The sequence below is a fragment of the Phalaenopsis equestris genome, unplaced genomic scaffold (assembly GCF_001263595.1).
Source record: "Phalaenopsis equestris unplaced genomic scaffold, ASM126359v1 Scaffold000878, whole genome shotgun sequence".
NCBI classification, from domain to species: Eukaryota; Viridiplantae; Streptophyta; class Magnoliopsida; order Asparagales; family Orchidaceae; genus Phalaenopsis; species Phalaenopsis equestris.
The window spans coordinates 877,811-895,715 of NW_018165318.1; the positions used below are offsets into that span (position 1 = coordinate 877,811).

Sequence of the window (17,905 nt, forward strand, 5' to 3'; positions counted from 1 at the left end):
ATATATATATATATATATATATTAGAAATTTTCGTTGTCCACAAGTCGATTACACTGTCGGGCATGGGACTGCCAATCATCTGAGGAGGTTCGAGCCAACTCCCGCTAGACTTATGTCAATGAAGGATACCGTTATCCTATTTTTCATCAAATGTCGGGATCTCGAAGTTATAGAATAGGACATCTTTCTGCTCTATCTTCGGTGTGCCTTTATCATCACCACCGTACGCCCCAAAACGACTACTTACGATCTTGTTTGATGGTTTCACGTAAAACAAAAAGCTATACGCGGACACTTATGCATCAGACATAAGCATCAAAAAGAACGAACCAATAAGCAAGGAAAGAAAAAAACAAAAATAGGGTGAGAGAGAGGAGGCAGTGATCCATCTAAAACATCAAAAAGGAGAATGAATCAGTTCTCAAAACTCGTATTGAAAAGACCTGGAAAAGTAGGGCCCAAGGTATTTCCTAACAAACATAAAGGGCCACTTTGCGCTGATTTTCTCAAACCCCAAAAACATAGGATTGATCAAGTTTACCAAATGCTTTTCCAAAATGAGATTTAAAATCTCCCAAACTTCAAAAGTGACCTCGGGGAAACCACCATCAATATTTCCAAACTCATGACAAAATCAAAATTCTCCCACTTTCGAATTAATAGATAGTCTCGCGTATCGAATAAGCATAAAATTTTTCCACTGAATTTAAATAAATGCTCAGGGCCGAGGCTAATAGAGAAGAGAAAGCAACCACTAAGGCTCTCGGCTAAGACAAGGAAAAGGGCTAAATGAGGCTCATGGCTACGGCAAAAGACAGCTGCCAAGACCCATGACCAAAGGCAACCAGAGGGGCAGCAAGTGAGGCTCGCGGCTAAGGTAACAAAGAACCTAGAAAAGCACCACCAATGACTACTATGCTTCCCTGACAAACATAAGAGGATAACTAAAGTGATTATAATTTTTGGGATGACAAACTTGATTCATCCACAACATTCAAGCCAATCAAGCCTAGCAAGAAGGACCAAATCACACCCGACCTCCAATAAGCCTCACGGGTAAGGACCAAAAGGGGAGGCTGATTCAGCCACATAACAAACTCACGTCTAGGCACCAAGCAAACATCAAATTGCGGCCTCATAAACTGCCAAATCAATCCATCAAAACCAAATAACAGCCTTCGAATGGAGACAACACAGCACACCCAAAACAGGCTCTCGGGTAAGAGTCGAGACCAACAAAAATCAAAAATAACTAAGCCATTTTTCGGGTAGGAATTAAAGCCAGTAAAGCCATCTCTCGGGTAGGGGCCAAAGGCAAGCAAAGCAAGCTATCAAAACTCTCGAGTAAAGACAAGTTTTAAGGACTCAATCATGGGCTCTCGAGTAAGAGCTAAAACAAGCAAACCGAGCTCCCAAGTGAAGCCAGGACCAAGCCACAGCTAAGGTTCGAATTCGGGTTACAACCAAAGAATAGAAAACAATTTCATATCCTCAAGACATCAAAATATAGAACTAACGCATGTTTTACACAAGAACAGCTAGGGAATTCTTCCAAATCAACATAAATCCATTCATCACAAGTATATTTAAGCTAAGACACCCTTGGGATGCCAAAATCGAGCCCAGCAGGGGCCAAAACCGAGCCCGACAGGGGCCAAAACCGAACTTAAGAAGCACCAAAACCACTCCCAACAGTATTAAAATCCAGGCTTCCACTAAAAAATAGAGTTCTAGCCATTTCAAGCCAAAGCCGAGACTCCAAACCAAGCCAAAACCGAGCCTCCAAACCAAGGAATAACCTGAATGTCTAAATATTCCAAGCATAAAATAATTCCAACAGATATTTGAACAGGGGAGATGCCTCACAAGGGATGCCTCACAGCCCTCAAAACAAGCTATAGAGCTTTCCAAATTAAATAAATTTTCTCATAAGAGCTTTCCAAATTAAATAAATTTTCTCATAGCATACCAATCAAGTAAGGGAAAGCCGCAGGAGCTAAACCGAGCCCCCATATATGAATAAAAAGTAAAGTGAACTCTCTAGCATTCATTTTAAGCAAAAGCAAGTATTAAGATGTCAAAGCCGAAACCCCCTAACATGCATGAAAGACCAAGTAAATTCTTCAATATCTCATGCTAGACGAAAGATAAATGAAAAGTTTCACAATACACATCCCAACATGCTTGCAACATGCTTGCAAGAGGAGTAAAATTATTCCAAAGCCATGCTTTAATTATCCAAATCGCTGCCAACATAAATATGATATGATAAACAGAGAAGATGTCATATATCCAACACTTTAAGCAAATATCCAAGTCTAATTTCTAACACATGCTCACATTTCCATTTCTAAATGCTTGAGTACCAAGTATTTCAAAGAAAATATAAGTGTGATATCATATAAGCATGTTGCACTATCCACTTAACCGAGCAAGAAGAGGCTCGACAGAGAGAAAACCGCGAGAGAACAAGGCACCGAAGAAAGGGGAGAAGAAGAGGTATCTTCTTAATGCAAATGTAAAGCATTGCAACACAAGAAATCACCTCAAGGAGATGCTCTCACAGAAATCTCCTTCCCAAACTTCTCCCACAGCCAAAATCTCTACTCCTCTCTTCTTTTGCAAACTTTTTCAACAACCCCAAAAGAAACTATGTTTATAGGCAGAGAAGAGAGGAGAATAGAAAGAAGATCACCCAATCCACCCACGGCACTCGACCCACGGCACTCGAATCGGGCCGGCATTCTCTGCTCACAGAAGGCGAAGCAATCCCCCCCCCAAAGGGGGAAAGCCACCCGAAACATCTAGGACCAAGTGGCGAGCCTAGTGGCAACGAGAAAAATATCGGGAAGAAGAGAGAGTTTGCCATTCAAGTGTACCAAGGAGCCAGCTTCCCAGAGTCAAACTACCAATAAAAGGAAAACCACAGCTTGGGGAGACTGGCACGGCTTCGGGAAGGAGGGCCACGGGCAGAAAGTTCCGGGCAAGGACGAATGAGAAGTCAACTTTCTCTCGCGTGGAGGAGGAGGAGCTCATTTGGCTTCGCGTGGTGTCGTAACAAAATGAGTGTCCTCCCTAGAAAAAATCGACGTTCCGGATGCGCAGTTGCAGTCCGTTTTGTCATCCGGGATCGCTCGGACGACGTCGTCGACAATCGGGTCAAAAACGCGTAAAATTCAAATTTTACGAAGTTTCGACTCGCAATCGATCGTTTCAAAAAGTTTATTCGAGTCTTCAACAGGTAACAGTGCAAACGATGTGAATTGTAGCGATCAGACACGTCGAATCTCCGAATTGCGAAGTTTTGTGCGCGGGAGTGCGAATTGTGCAAAAGATCACCCTAAGGCTCAAAAAGTCCTATAGGGATCTCTTTTGGGTTTCCTCATGTTGGTTTCATCCTTCTAAGCGCTAGAAGTTGATACCACACAAGCCACAAAAGAGTACAGTAGTGGGTTGAATTTCTAAAACGAGGCGGGTCCCATTTCTAAGGTTCTAAGATAGTCAAAGAGAGATCCCTAAGGCTAGATCCTAAACCCTAAGAGGAAGACTAGACCTCATCAAAAATGAGGTCAACATAATATTATTATGATGTTGATACAATAATCATACAAAAGCTTTGAACCATGCAAGAAGAAATACTAAAGATCTTTGCAGGGAATTTAAAATGCAATACAATATAAACCATAATACAAAAAGCTCAATAAAAATGATAGCATTGATACAAATTTTCTTTTTATAATTTTTTCTTTTCCCGCTTCTCTTTACCTCCTATTTCCAGTTTTACCACACAACAAGGTAGCAATTTGGAAAAGAAAAAATCAATACATCAGTCTATCATATAAAACATGTAATTCCTAGAAGAAAAATATAGTTTAAAGTCAATGCATTGGCAAGTCTTATGAAATAAACATGATCAAAGAGATATATCAATTCTTTAGTTGTAGCAGTAGTCATTTATATTATCCTTATCTTTTTTTAAAAAAAGCAATTTCCATAATATAGAAAGGAGGGGTGCAAATAACAAAGGGTACACAGAAGGGGAGGAGGGTGAGGGAGGGCACCTCAGTGTCAAAGCGAAGGATGCATGTGAATGACTTCCCATTATCTGTCACAACTGTAACGTCTTGCCCGGGTCGTATACTGCTAATGTTGCTTGGAAGATCAATTGTGTATCTTTCAAAACCAGTAAGGCCTAATGAATCAGCATCATCACCCGGCTTGAAGCAAAGTGGAATTATACCCATTCCAACTAAGTTGCTTCTGTGAATTCTCTCAAAGCTTTTAGATATCACAGCTTTTACACCCTGATATAACAAAGATGCAAACCACTATTAAGCTAGATGCAACATAGAAGCAGTGCATTAGCGTTTGTGAATGGCAATGAACATTACTATTAGGACCAATAGTAGCCTCAACTGAAAAAAGGACCAGTTAATATGTAGCAAAATGCTCACCAGCAACATCGGACCTTTAGCAGCCCAATCTCTGGAGCTACCGCTACCATACTCAGCTCCAGCCAAAACTATCGTTTCATGGCCATCTGCCTTGTACCTCTGTGAAAGAGCAAATTTTGCACAGATACAAACTTAAGGAGATGGATCGATTAATAATAGAATACTTGCAATATTATTTCTAAACTTTGCATAAATGAATTTTACAAATAAATAAGGATTTAGATAATGACACTGGTGCCAAAATTAAGACAATGTTGATGCCAACTCTGCTAAAATATTGTGCGGACACATGCAACTACAAGTTCAAAAATCATAAAAATTAGGAATAATTTACATCACATGTGCCCATAAACAAACATATATATAAACCTACAAATGAAACCTATTCTGTCACAAAATATTTTGCAAAGCAAATGCATATTCAGACATAAATTATATAAACCAGAGATCCCGTTTCTGATGATCAAGATAGGAGCACATTTAGGTCAAAATTTTATTACATGATCGGCAATCTTGATAGATTAAGGGTTGTACATTTTAAAACATTCGTAGATGTTTCCTAGTAAAGAATGGTGCCCACAAACAGCAGGAAAGAATTCTGCTGAGCTCACTGTGTCTATAGTAATGCAATTCACAGCTCATAAAACATTAAAATAAGGAAACTTCATAATGAGACAGTATGCAAACTTAAAAAAGTTGCAGTCAGTTAGCATTTAATGAAAATCTCAACTGTTAAGAATTTATTAAACATGTAAATTCGAGATGAACATACCATTGCTGCATCAAACACGGAAAGTATATCTCCTGTTGGAATATGAATGGTCTTAGGTCCTACTACTCCATTCAAGAGCTTATTAACAAGGCGAATATTTGCAAAGGTTCCCCTGGCCATTACTTCATCGTTACCACGACGACTTCCATATGAATTGAAGTCCTTACGGTCGACACCTCGCTCAAGTAGGTACTTAGCCGCAGGGCTGTCCTTATGAATGCTGCCAGCAGGTGAAATGTGATCTGTTGTGATGCTGTCACCGAAGTTTAGCAAGCAATAGGCATCTTTTACAGCATGAGAACCAGGTGGAGTCATGGTCATATTCTTGAAATACGGTGGCTCGTGAATATATGTAGAGTTTTCATCCCATGAATAAAGAGTTGAGGCTGGCACGGAGAGCTTGTTCCACATAGGATTTCCTTTCGTAATTGCTTCGTATGTGCTCTTGAACATATCAGACAGCACACTACTTTGAACAACCTAAAAGAAGACATGTCATTTTCAGGTTAATGCATGGTAAGCATGGTCCAGATCTCTCTAGAATCGTAGGAAAAAGCAAATACAGAAACTGTAACCCGTAGGTGAATCTAAGTAGTTAAGAATGGTTAATTTCATATAGAGAAAAAGATCAAAATGGTTCCTTACAATTTGTATGGGGACATTTTAATCCCAACTACCTAATGTATTCAATTTAATCCCTTGAATCCTCAAATATGATCCAAAGTGATCACCTGCCAAATTATTTTGGATTAAATTTGAAGAATAAAAGAATTAATTGTGGGACCATTTTAAGCTTTTTCTATTCTTATATATAATGAAAAGAAACACATTCTTTGAAGCTTAGAATGATAAATTTATCATGTACAGAAACTATCATTATAAACACGGCGAAGTATAAAATCTGTTCATACAAAATAATATAACTATGGCGTTTTTGTTCAGTTACAAAGGTCCAAACCATAAGGTATAAGGTTTTAAGCATGGATTATACTTGAAGAAAGCTTCACTGACAGAACCGGTTCGCACAATAACTCCTCTGATTCACATCAAAATTACATTGATTAAAAGCCTAAAGTAGAAAACACCCAGGAAAAAAAAAACTACTTTAATATAAACAACAGACTAAATAGATGGCGTTATAAGAAGCTTGAACAAAAGAACAAAACATGCAATTGTCTGAAATTAGTAGAACTCACCTCTGCAACTTCTTCAGTAGATGGCCATATATCCTTAAAATATACGCTCCGTCCATCTTTTCCAATACCAATTGGCTCCTTCTCAAAATCAATGTCAACCTGGTGAATTTCAAGAGCACACATGAAATTAGTTTCAAAGAGAAGAGAATTGTTTAAGTATGATTCAACTTATTAAAAGAACGGGTAGTTGCATTCTTAGGGCCCGTTTGGGGCAGCTTAAATGTGCGGCGGCGTTTTTAAAAACGACGCCTTAGCGTTTGAAAATCGTGTTTTACATGTGTTCTTGGAAACAGCTTTTTTTAATTTGTATTACACGCGGATCGCGGGGATATACCCGCGATCCGCGTTTGGGCTCCCATATTTTCCTTCGCTGCCCTCCTCCGCAGCCGACCTTCCTTGAACATTTGGCGTCGATCTCGCCTCCGTCGCTCGCCGACCTTCGAAAATTTTTGCCGCAGGCAGTCGCGACTCTCCTTCCCTTCCCACACTCCACTCCGTTCCTTAAACTTCGTTTTGCTTCTCGCCCCCTTGGCGCGCTTCAATTTGTCTGAATCCACAGGAATTACTAAAACAGGGATTTAGGACAAAATGGAGGAGAAACGGGATTTAGAAGTCTGCAGGATTTGAAGTTGCCATTTTTGCTGTCATTTTGTTACCGTTTTTTAGGATTGACGCTAAATCCTGCCAATCCAATCACTCAAATTTATTAGGTTCAATGAGACGCATGATCGAGTTATGCTGCATTGTATTATGGTTTGAAGGCTTGATTTTTATTCCAGCTGCAACTGCGACATATCACTCTACATCTCAAAGAGGTGCGTGTGATCAAAATTTTCTGGTTAAGTGATAATTTCTTTCCTTTGACTATTTTTGCTTTTAAATTTTTCAGTGCTTTTTAGGGGTTGTCTGGCAACGGATTAGATTCAAGTTATTAGAAGGATTTACTAAATCCTGTCCAGAAAACTGTATGCCAGCATATTTAGTAAATCCTGTAAATTTAATAAAAGTGTTCGGCAAGACTTAACCTATCACATTGTTTACACATGCATTCTTAGCTTCCATGCAGCATAAATCCCATAAATTCGCCAATTCGCTTGATTTAATAAATCCTGGATTTACGGTCGAAATCTGTGGAATCCGGATTTATCAAATCCGCAAATTCATTTTGTCCAAAATGTCCGTCAGACAAGATTTAGCCTACGTTGCACTTAAATCTTGAGGTAAACCCATTGCCAGACAATCCCTTTAAGTTTCCTCTTTTGGATTTGAATCAAATTTTATTGGACACTTGAATTTACTCGGAGGAAAAATTGATTTATCTATTGAAAAGACTTTTATAAAGTATTTTCTTTGAATGCTGTTAAAGTTTCATTATTTATATGTAAATGGGATTATTGGTATCTTACAGGTTTAGGAGTTAAAATTCCCAATCCTTCCTTTTCTGTCAGTTGGCTGGATGATAAAACCACTTCACTTATAACAACTTGTTGTCATAAACCTATGCATGAAAAGGTGTATTTCACTTTTAAAAAGGCAATGATGGTGGTAGTTTTGATACGATGTTAAAGATTTAAGTGATATGCTTGTAAATATCAATGTTTAAGTTCGGATATGCAAATACGCAAGAATTGTGTGTTATGTTTGTAAATGCCCCTTTTATTCTTCACAAGAATCTTGCTAATTTTTGCTATAACATTTTATTTGAAGGACCAATGTACCCATCTGCTTGTCTGCCTTCTTGGACTGATTTTTTCAATGAGTCTTTAGTTGGGACAAAAACTTATTTGCTGATATATCCTAAAGATGCTTTTGGAAATAATGTCTCCTTAATGCATATGCAAACTGAAAATTATTTTACACTGTCAACATCTTATTCCAATGGAACTGCAGTGGAGATTTTCAATTTAGTTTCTATTATTTGGAACGAATTGGGATATCTTGTCATCGAGTTTACTCCCACCATTGCTGGAAGGCTCCTTTTGCATGTTTATGGTGATAATCAAACTTTAAATGGTTCTCCTCTTCCATTTTCAGTAACACCAGGTTCGTTAATTGCATTATAATTGCCAGTATCAAGAAAATGTACACCAATGAGTGATTTTTATTTGTTATTGAAGCGTTTCAAGCAAGTTTATGTATTTATATATATGTTAGTCTAGGATAGCTTTCTCTCATGAGTCATGATAAAGCTCTTTACTAGTTTTACATGCTTGGATAATCATAAATAAGTATTTTAAGCCGGTATCTTTTGTCATGTTAAACTAACTTGTTGCAAATAGAATGAGCTGTTGAACAAGTCATGTTATGGTCTTTTGTTAGGTGTAAGCATCTATTATCCTCCACCTTTTTTTTTCTTGGTATTTATCTTTGGACTTGGCTTTTTGGTGACCACAACTTTTTTGAGTTATATAAATATTATTAAACTTTTTTGCATTTTCATTTCTTGACATTTAAGAAAATAAATTTCTGCTACACAAATTATTCATCCAACTAAAAAAATTTACGAATAAGTTGTTTACAAAACGCACTAACCAAACAGCTAAACAACTTATTCAAAAAAAGGGCAGAATAGTCAATTTTACAGAATCAGTTGTTTTCCAGACGCACTAACCAAACAACCAGACAACTTATCCGGATCAGCTGGTCATCAGCAGATTATCAGGATAAGCTGCTTATCAGCAGAAGCTGGATAAACTGCAGCTGCCCCAAACAGACCCTTAAATTCAGTCAGATATTCATATCAAATTTTGATAAAGTTCTTCTTTAGGTTTAAAAAGCCATGATTGTTTAAGCCAATATTTACTTTCCAATTTTTCTTTATCTGATAAAAGGACATGGCTTCTAAACAAAACAACTTCTTTTACATAAAGATACAACAGTGAAGCATTTTCAGAAACATTTGAAGTCATTCAGTATCAATACGTTCCCATAAAAAAAGACAGGATAAAAAGAATTATAAAAAAAATCAGCTTACCGTGCCAGCAAGAGCATATGCTACCACAAGTGGAGGTGAGGCTAGGTAATTAGCTCGAGTTAATGGATGCACTCTTCCCTCAAAATTCCGGTTCCCAGAAAGTACAGCAGCAGCAACAATATCTGTCAATATAAAACATAAATAGCATATAGTTGACTTCAGAAGAAATCTATTCCACATATCTGATAAAAAAAATAGATAAAGTAACACAAAGAAACAACAGAGTTTCAACCATTTTCAGAGATCGCAGTAGCAATAGACTCGTCAAGGTCCCCAGAGTTTCCAATACATGTAGTACAGCCATATCCAACAATATGGAATCCTTGCTGATTCAAATACTGCTGGAGACCACTAGAATAGAAAACCCGTTAAAATTACTATCCAAACAAAATAGCAACTAATTTAGTTATTGAAAACTTGGTTTTATGTAGATAACACAAATGCCTTCCAGGAGTTACGACAAAACTCGCAATGCCTCATATTATACCTTTTAAGTAAATACTTGGTAACAACACCAGATCCAGGGGCAAGGCTCGTTTTGATCCATGGCTTAACCTACATTTAGAAGTAAACTATCAGCCAAGACTAGGAAAAATACAGGAAGAAAGGGGAAAGATTCACATGCAAAGTTTAGGAGAAATAAACAATATTAGCATAAAAGCATTTTGGATAGGTAGAGGGGGAAAATTATGAAGATGAAATATCATGTATAATAAAACACATTTTATGAGTACTAGCTACAAGTTTTAATGAATAAAAAGCTCAGTAAATATTCAGTATCAAATAACTCAAAATAGAAAATAAAATACCTCCAAGCCTAATTCACAAGCCTTCTTTGCTACAAGTCCAGCGCCAAGCATTACATTAGGATTTGATGTGTTGGTGCAACTAGTTATGGCTGCAATAACAACACTGCCATGCTTGAGTTCTGCAGGCTGCCCATGGAAATCAAATTTTACAACCTTGTCCTGGGATTCCTTTTGTACCGCAAAACCCTGAAGCAAAATTTCATAATTCAGTAATTAAGGAAAAAAAACACAGAAAAAAAACAAATTCAAGAAGAAAATGATAAAAATGTGCCTATGTCAACAATGCATGATGGACGTTTATGTTCAAAGTACTCTCTAGCTCAAATTTGCAAAGAAATTGGTAACTCAGAAAAAATGCAAGGGTTTCCACTGCAAACATATTAAATAATGTAACAAGCAGCCTCAACTTAATCAGCAACAAATGGTTTGTGCTTTATTGTAAGCATATTAAACATCAACCCAAAGAAACAAAGGTAAAGTGATCACGCAGCTTTTCACACCTTAAAACCAACTTTACTATCTAAACAAGAATGCCAGTCTGCCTTCATTTCTTTCAAAGGAACTCTATCATGAGGCCTGAAAATATAACATAGAAGAATATGCATTTAATATTTAGAAAAAAAATCTGTATGAATTCTAGTTCAGAGCATCAGCAGCAAAATCTGGAAGATGAGAAAGAAATGGGACAACCTCTTTGGACCAGAAATGCAAGGCTCAACACTGGAAAGGTCCAGCTCTAGATAAGATGAGTACACAGTTTCAACGGGAGGCTGAATTCAAATAAATTGTTAATACCATAAACCTCTATAAATCAAGTATTAATGTTGTTTTAATAAGGCATAAAACAGTGGAATTACCTCATTGTAGTCAACAAACATCTTGTTTGCCCGTAAAAAGGCTTCTATCAGTGACACCTATAATGAAAAGTATTATCACAAATTATCAGATAAGTTTAAATTAAACTGAAAATTCACTTTATAATTCTAAACTATTAAATCTTCATAACTCAAGTTGTATATTTTAGAACATTTTATATATCTAAAATTTCAGCAAAAAAACTGTCATTTTACTCCGCTTAAAAATGCTATTTCAGAAAAGTAGCTTGCAATTCTCTCAAATACTTCTCAATCCGCAGTTAAATTACATCTAAGCAAATTATACAAGAAAAAATAATTTTCGGCATATTAAAGACAGGTCTGACTGTTTTAAAATGTGAAGGGTAGAACAGTTAAGAAAAACTAACAGTTTCATGACTTCTTCCAGTCAACTTCAGATATTGCAAAGTGACGTGATCCACTGGAAAGAAGCCCATGGTTGCACCATACTCAGGAGACATGTTAGCAATGGTTGCCCTGTCAGCCAGTGATAATTCACCGACACCCTCACCTACAGTCAGTTATAAAAAAGATAAAACAATCGTTTAATAAAAAGGTGTTGGAGCTGAAAAAGAAAAGTGAATAGTTCAAGACTATTTACCATAGAATTCAACAAACTTGCCAACAACCCCATGCTTCCGTAACATTTGAGTCACTGTTAACACCAAGTCAGTCGCAGTTACACCATTGCATAATTTCCCTGATAACTTAAACCCAACAACTCCGGGCAAAACCATGCTCATTGGCTGCCATCAAAAGATACATTGTCAGACAGCTAAATATGTGAAACTGAAAAGAGAATATTCCTACGCTACCCAAGTTGCACCGAGTTTCCATGTAAAAGAAGGCAAATACAGGCAAAAAAACCAACAGAAATAGAACCCAAATAAAAAAATTACATAGCAAATAAATAATAATAAAGCCAAAGTGGTCTCCATTACTTGTGCTTTTTTAGAAAGAGTTTGTGCTTCCCTCTTCGCAAAAGAAAAGTTTCAAAAATAAGGTGTTTGGCAATGCTCCTAAGAGAAAGCAAGAGGATTGAGAGAGAAATAGATCATATAAAGTCCTGAAGAAATCATTGCCAAAGAGTGCAGTGCAAGGTCTGAATTATGTTAAATTATCTAGTCATCAAGTGATAGCTTCTCAGAGGACAAGAAATCACTTTCTTGTAACAAGAAGAAAAAATCTGTGCTAAAAGAAACAGGGTGATTTAATGTTCTTACTTGAGGGCTAAAGAAAACATTCCCTGCAAAGAGAAGCTGTAGATGAGGGAGGAATGATATTGGATATTTACATTCTTCAATCAGAAGTTCAGAGCAGCTAAAAAATGAGGAAATTGACTTTAAATTTAACAGAAAAAAATTGTGAGGCCTTCATTTTAACCATTGGTATATCTAGCCATACTCCTACGCCAACATATGTGTACCCAAAGGTTGAGGATTTGTTGATATAAGCAGGATATAAATCAAGGAACTCAATGATAATTTCCGATATCTTTATCAACTGAACTACCATCACCATGATAATTTCCGATATCTTTATCAACTGAACTACCATCATCATAGGGGTTAAGCAAAATGAAAGGGAAAAAACTCCCCTACCTGCCCCAAAAGATGGATGAAAATATTATAGGCGGGGATCATTGCAAACAGCTTATATATATATATATTGAAGAAAAGTTGCAAACTAAAATGCCTATAAAAAAAAAATTTAGGGTATTCTTTGATGCAACTTCATGTGCAAACAATTTAAAGGCTTTATTTTGATTGAAATAAATGGAATCAAAACCTAATCATTTATGATTTGACTATGACTTGCAATCATTAATTTAAGTATTAATGTTTATATGTATTTTCCATTTTTTCACTCATAAACAACCAATTTACTGGAATAAGTTCTTCCTTACAAGCAAGCCAAATGCAACAAACTATAAGTGATCTTAGAACTTAGAAAGCCTTTTTCTTATGGATAGAATGTAGAAAAGCTTAAACAGATTACAAGAAATTAGTTCAAAGAAAAAATATTTTAATGGCCAAAGCATCAAAAAATAATTTCATCGACACATAAAAATAAATTAAATACTTATTTTTTATTAAAATTTACAAATTACAATCGGTGCACATATTATTATAGAGAGAAGTGAGTTTCAATCAGTTTCCAAAAACAAATAATGAAAGGCAATAATTTATCCAGATTAAAGCAAAAACAATATCAACTCTAGGATCAAAGCGATTAGAAAACTATCAGGAAAACAATTAAGGAGTCAGTACAATGCACTCTTGAATGCTGGAAAACTACAAAAAGAAGAAACATAGATAATAGAAAACATGCAATTTAAAAGTATGGTAATCACATAAAATATACATAGCTAGCACAGCAAAAGGATTTGAACATTGACTTGGAAACAATTTGCAAAACTAAGCATGAGTTAACTTAAGATGCAAGATTGTGTGTTAAGAGAAGTCTTTTGATATGATTAAACTTGATAAATCTATAAAGTAAAAATGACAAGATGTATCTTTGTGGATGTAATGAACCATTAAATGCAATTAATATAAAAAAATGTCGCACGATAATGCGAAATATGTAAGAAGTAAAAAGGGAAGACAATAAAACATGGGGTACTTATAAGATTTGATTTTATTATTTTATCGAATCAGGTCAATTTATATGACAATCAAATGAAATATCAATTGAAAACATATATGAGCCATATCAGCCTCCCAAAAATTAAATTATTAATTAAAAAATATAATTAAAAGCACCATTATTTGAATATTCAATCTGCTCAAAGCAATATATCATCATCATCATTAGCCTTATCCCAAATATTTGGTATCAGCTTTATAAATTTTCACTTTTCATACTTCTTTGCCAAGTCTTGCCAAAGATGTTAAACTTATTCTTTGGAAATCATTTTGGATAGCGTTTATATATTGTCAAAAGTCTACCACTTCTCCTCATTAATTCATGGATGTTAATTTTATTTACTAATCTAATGATGCTTTTTCTACCCTTATTACATATGTCCAAGCAACTGAGGATCATTTTAAATTACCTAATCATTGAGAAATGTTACTCGAACTGTGCCTCTAATATACTCATTTTCTTTAATTTATTTTTCCCAATTTTCCCACCTATTCATCTTAGTTTTCTCATTTTTTTCACACACAACTTAGATATTAATATTCTTTTTTTACTATCCAACATTCAATCCATATAGCATTTTCGTCTAATTAAAACTTTATAGAATTTACCTTCATATCTTCATTATATTCGTACTCGCATAAATGTCATTAGATACATCGTCGTTCTAATATAGCCACAACTCTATAAATTATAACCTCTTTTATATTTTCATTCTTCTATATAATAGATCTGTGAAGGGCTATATAATAGATCTGGGAAGAATGAAAATATATTCCTCAAATATGTCAACAAATGTATGCATTTTACCATGGCAGAAATGGTAATACCCCCACATTTTTATAGGTTAGCAGATAATCCTAGTTATCAAAATATGCAGACTCTGATTTGATAGTATTGTTTAGATGAAGTTGGATTGTTATTTTACCTGACCAAGCATTGCAGCCTCTGCTTCAATGCCACCAACACCCCAACCAGCAACACCTAAACCATCAATCATGGTGGTATGTGAGTCAGTTCCAACAACACTGTCTGGATAGAGGATGCCACCATTATTAAAAACGACTCGACCAAGGTACTCCAGGTTGACCTGCAGTTCGTTTATAGTAAGTTTCCAATGTTAAAAAAGAAAACATCTGAACCCATAAAATGTCATAGGATAGCGGAATTGAAGAGAGTTTAAGCCAACTTACCTGATGAACAATACCAGAGCCAGGAGGTACAACTAGCATATTATGGAACGCATTAGAGCCCCATTTAAGAAAAGCAAAACGCTCATTGTTTCTTCGAAACTCAAGTTCCATATTTGTTTGCACAGCATTTTCTGATCTCGCAAGATCTACTTGTACGGAGTGGTCAATAACGAGATCTACTGGTACCTAATTCAAAACAAGGGATTACTTGGGAAAAGGAGAAAAAATAATGAACCCCAGTCACGATTTTCAAGATCATAAAGACAGAGCTCTGATGAAAAAAACACTATCACAAAGGATGTATAATAGATCATTATTTTAAATCTGAAATAAGTACATAAATCTAATAAAATTAAAGATTCAAACTAGATATAAGATATTGTGGGAATTCAAAAGAGAGACGTTCTAGCAGAAGCTCTGATGGAGAACTCGCGAAAAACCAAAATTGATTCATACTAGTGGGTTTATCTTATTTGAATCACCACCCAGCCTGTTCATAGCATCACGCATGCATGCAAGATCAACAACAGCAGGGACACCAGTAAAATCCTGCTCAAAACAATGAAAACTGATAAGAATTTAGATATCTAATGAATGGTTAAAAGGTATGATGTGAGTGAAGCTAATCGTAAAACCTGTAGAAGGACACGTGCAGGTTTAAACGGGATCTCAACTTGCTTTGGAGAAGTATTTTGCCAATCTATAATTTTATCAACATCATTCTTGCTAACTTGGAAGTTATCACAATTACGAATTGCAGACTCCAAGAGAATCTTGATGGAATATGGCAGTTTATCTAGGATAATCACAAGTGTAAAAAAATATATAGAAAGTAAATAATGCAGGGGAACCATGAAAACATCAAAAGAATTTGTTTCTCTTTCAATTCCAATACATAGGAAAATGCTACCCACAGTTAAATCAATAGCCCATCACATCTTCAAAGGAATCAAAACAAGAAAAAGAAAAACTTAATGAATTAGAAATGCAATAAAAACCAAATGCTTTTGTTTGGATGGCTACCGACTTTTGCAATGTATAAAATGAACTATAAATAGTTACCAGTCCTTGAATCCTTGAGAGCAGGTAAGCTGAAGTATTTCCCGTACTCTCCACCTTCTGGTTTTGGAAGGCCGACCAAGATGCTCTCGAAAGGATTTATGGAAGCTTTAAACGGATGAAACATAAATTAACAAAGTGTCATAGTACTAGTAAATATGAAATTTCACTTTAGGCATAATACCCCAGTCATAATTAAAGCATCAGATACAAAATCATAAGGGTGATGAATATAAATCATAAGGGTATGAATATAAAAACATAAGGGAATGAACTGCACTTAGTGATGCACTTTCTAACAAACTCAAAATTATATACGGAGGTATTTTGACTTCGTAGTTTTCCTCACGTTCATAAGTCCAAATGTAAAAAACCAGAATACCTTAAGCTACATAGGTACTGCTAAACCACCACATGCTGCAAGCAGCTACCACATACTATAAGGTTATGATGAATCCTGTACCACAACAATTGTTTGCCAGAAAATTGCCAGATGCAAGTCCTGAATGACATACTATGGACTTTCACATATGGTACTTCAATTTCATTGCAACTAAGTGAAATTCATCAAGTGAAACATAGCGCAAGACAAAATCTACAGATTCGAGGGGACAGGAATTACAGAAGTATCCAAGCAAAATGATGGAAAACAATAACAAAGCATCATAAACATCGATTCTGTCATGCATGAAATTTATCAATGCAATTTAAGGCAATAATAAAAATTCCAAGAATTATCAGACCAAACAATCAATTCAATTGATTTGATAAGGCTTTTAAGCGCTGGGAAGTAAAATCTGTATATATATCAAATGATTAAGCTAATTTAATCTTCAAGTTATTAAAATAGCTTCCTTTAACATTATTCCTCCCTCAATATTTTGGAACAGAAATTCATATATCAGGGTTCGGTTCGAGAACCCCAGACCAAGTCAACAAGTTCTCTCCTCTTGCTTTCTCAATATCAGCGAACCAAATCAAACAAACAAAACAAGAAAAGGATGCCAAGATCGGGAGAGCACATACCCATCGCAGGGGCGATCGAACTGATCAAAGCGAGATAGATCCCAATCCAGTCAAATAAGAATATCAGCCAACTCCTGTAAGAAGGCGGCGATCGCAGGAATCTACCGACGGGTTAAAAGAAGGAGAACACCCTACAACAGCAGCTGGAGTGGTATTCTACACAGGTGTGAAGAGAAGTAGATGCCACGGCGTGAACATCAAGAACTGAGATTGAAATGAGAAACGATGAATCAATTTCAAGGAGATGATCCAAATCACCTGAATCTGGTTGGGATTTTTTTGTCCGAGGAGGAAAACGGAGAAGGAAGCATCGGCGGTAAGAGGATACTAGATGATTACATCTCTGGGCGCGTGCCAAGCTCGGGCTTATACGGCCGCGACCTAATTTAGAAATATTAATATAATATTTTGCGCAACTGCCAAGGTGATAGATCATTAATCGTATCGTAATAGACCGTATCTAGATAAAATGGGATAAATGATTAGACTAAATGTATTTATATTATACCTTTTTATGCATAGATAGAGTGGAATGCATATAAATATTAAAATTTGCTTGTTAAATATTGTTGAATCTTTTTGGGACGTAGGATATCGTGATGTTCTTGAATATGTACAACCAAAAAAAAGAACTTTTTGGATAAAGAAGACTTTGGGAGGGAAAAGAGGGAGAGATATGAGATTTACTCAAAAAGTTCTACAAATAATATTTGTAAGACTATTCACCAGAGAAATTGACTCCCCCATAGTTTGTTTAATTCCCAGCCTGAAAAAAGTAATTCCTTAGCAAAGATGAGAGGGCAATTCCTTAGCAAAGATGAGAGTGCAGAGAGAAAAAAAAAGATCCCAAAAGACAAGTCCTCTCTCCCCATTTTTACAATAAACCCAGAAATAATTGAT

The 17,905-nt window shown here is 35.9% G+C and overlaps 1 protein-coding gene across 2 annotated transcripts in view; it reads right to left on the reverse strand.

The window, feature by feature from the left end:
* LOC110032099 (putative aconitate hydratase, cytoplasmic) overlaps positions 1-17,385 on the reverse strand; it is a 39,997-nt gene extending 22,612 nt beyond the window's left edge. Inside the window, exons 1-20 of one of the 2 annotated variants that reach the window (XM_020735611.1) lie at positions 17,264-17,385; positions 17,006-17,161; positions 15,983-16,087; positions 15,556-15,716; positions 15,377-15,469; positions 14,921-15,106; positions 14,656-14,817; positions 11,683-11,827; positions 11,450-11,592; positions 11,064-11,120; positions 10,897-10,976; positions 10,707-10,782; positions 10,207-10,392; positions 9,885-9,952; positions 9,630-9,748; positions 9,398-9,519; positions 6,424-6,522; positions 5,228-5,707; positions 4,456-4,554; positions 4,063-4,305 (exon numbers count right to left, since the gene is read on the reverse strand). In XM_020735611.1, coding sequence (XP_020591270.1) covers positions 4,063-4,305; positions 4,456-4,554; positions 5,228-5,707; positions 6,424-6,522; positions 9,398-9,519; positions 9,630-9,748; positions 9,885-9,952; positions 10,207-10,392; positions 10,707-10,782; positions 10,897-10,976; positions 11,064-11,120; positions 11,450-11,592; positions 11,683-11,827; positions 14,656-14,817; positions 14,921-15,106; positions 15,377-15,469; positions 15,556-15,716; positions 15,983-16,087; positions 17,006-17,009 — 2,628 coding nt within the window. In that variant the 5' untranslated portion in view covers positions 17,010-17,161; positions 17,264-17,385. Of the gene's footprint in view, positions 1-4,062; positions 4,306-4,455; positions 4,555-5,227; positions 5,708-6,423; positions 6,523-9,397; positions 9,520-9,629; positions 9,749-9,884; positions 9,953-10,206; positions 10,393-10,706; positions 10,783-10,896; positions 10,977-11,063; positions 11,121-11,449; positions 11,593-11,682; positions 11,828-14,655; positions 14,818-14,920; positions 15,107-15,376; positions 15,470-15,555; positions 15,717-15,982; positions 16,107-17,005; positions 17,162-17,263 lie in introns of those variants that run through there. The other variant, XM_020735610.1, reaches the window with a different exon arrangement.
* Between the last annotated feature and the right edge of the window lie 520 nt (positions 17,386-17,905).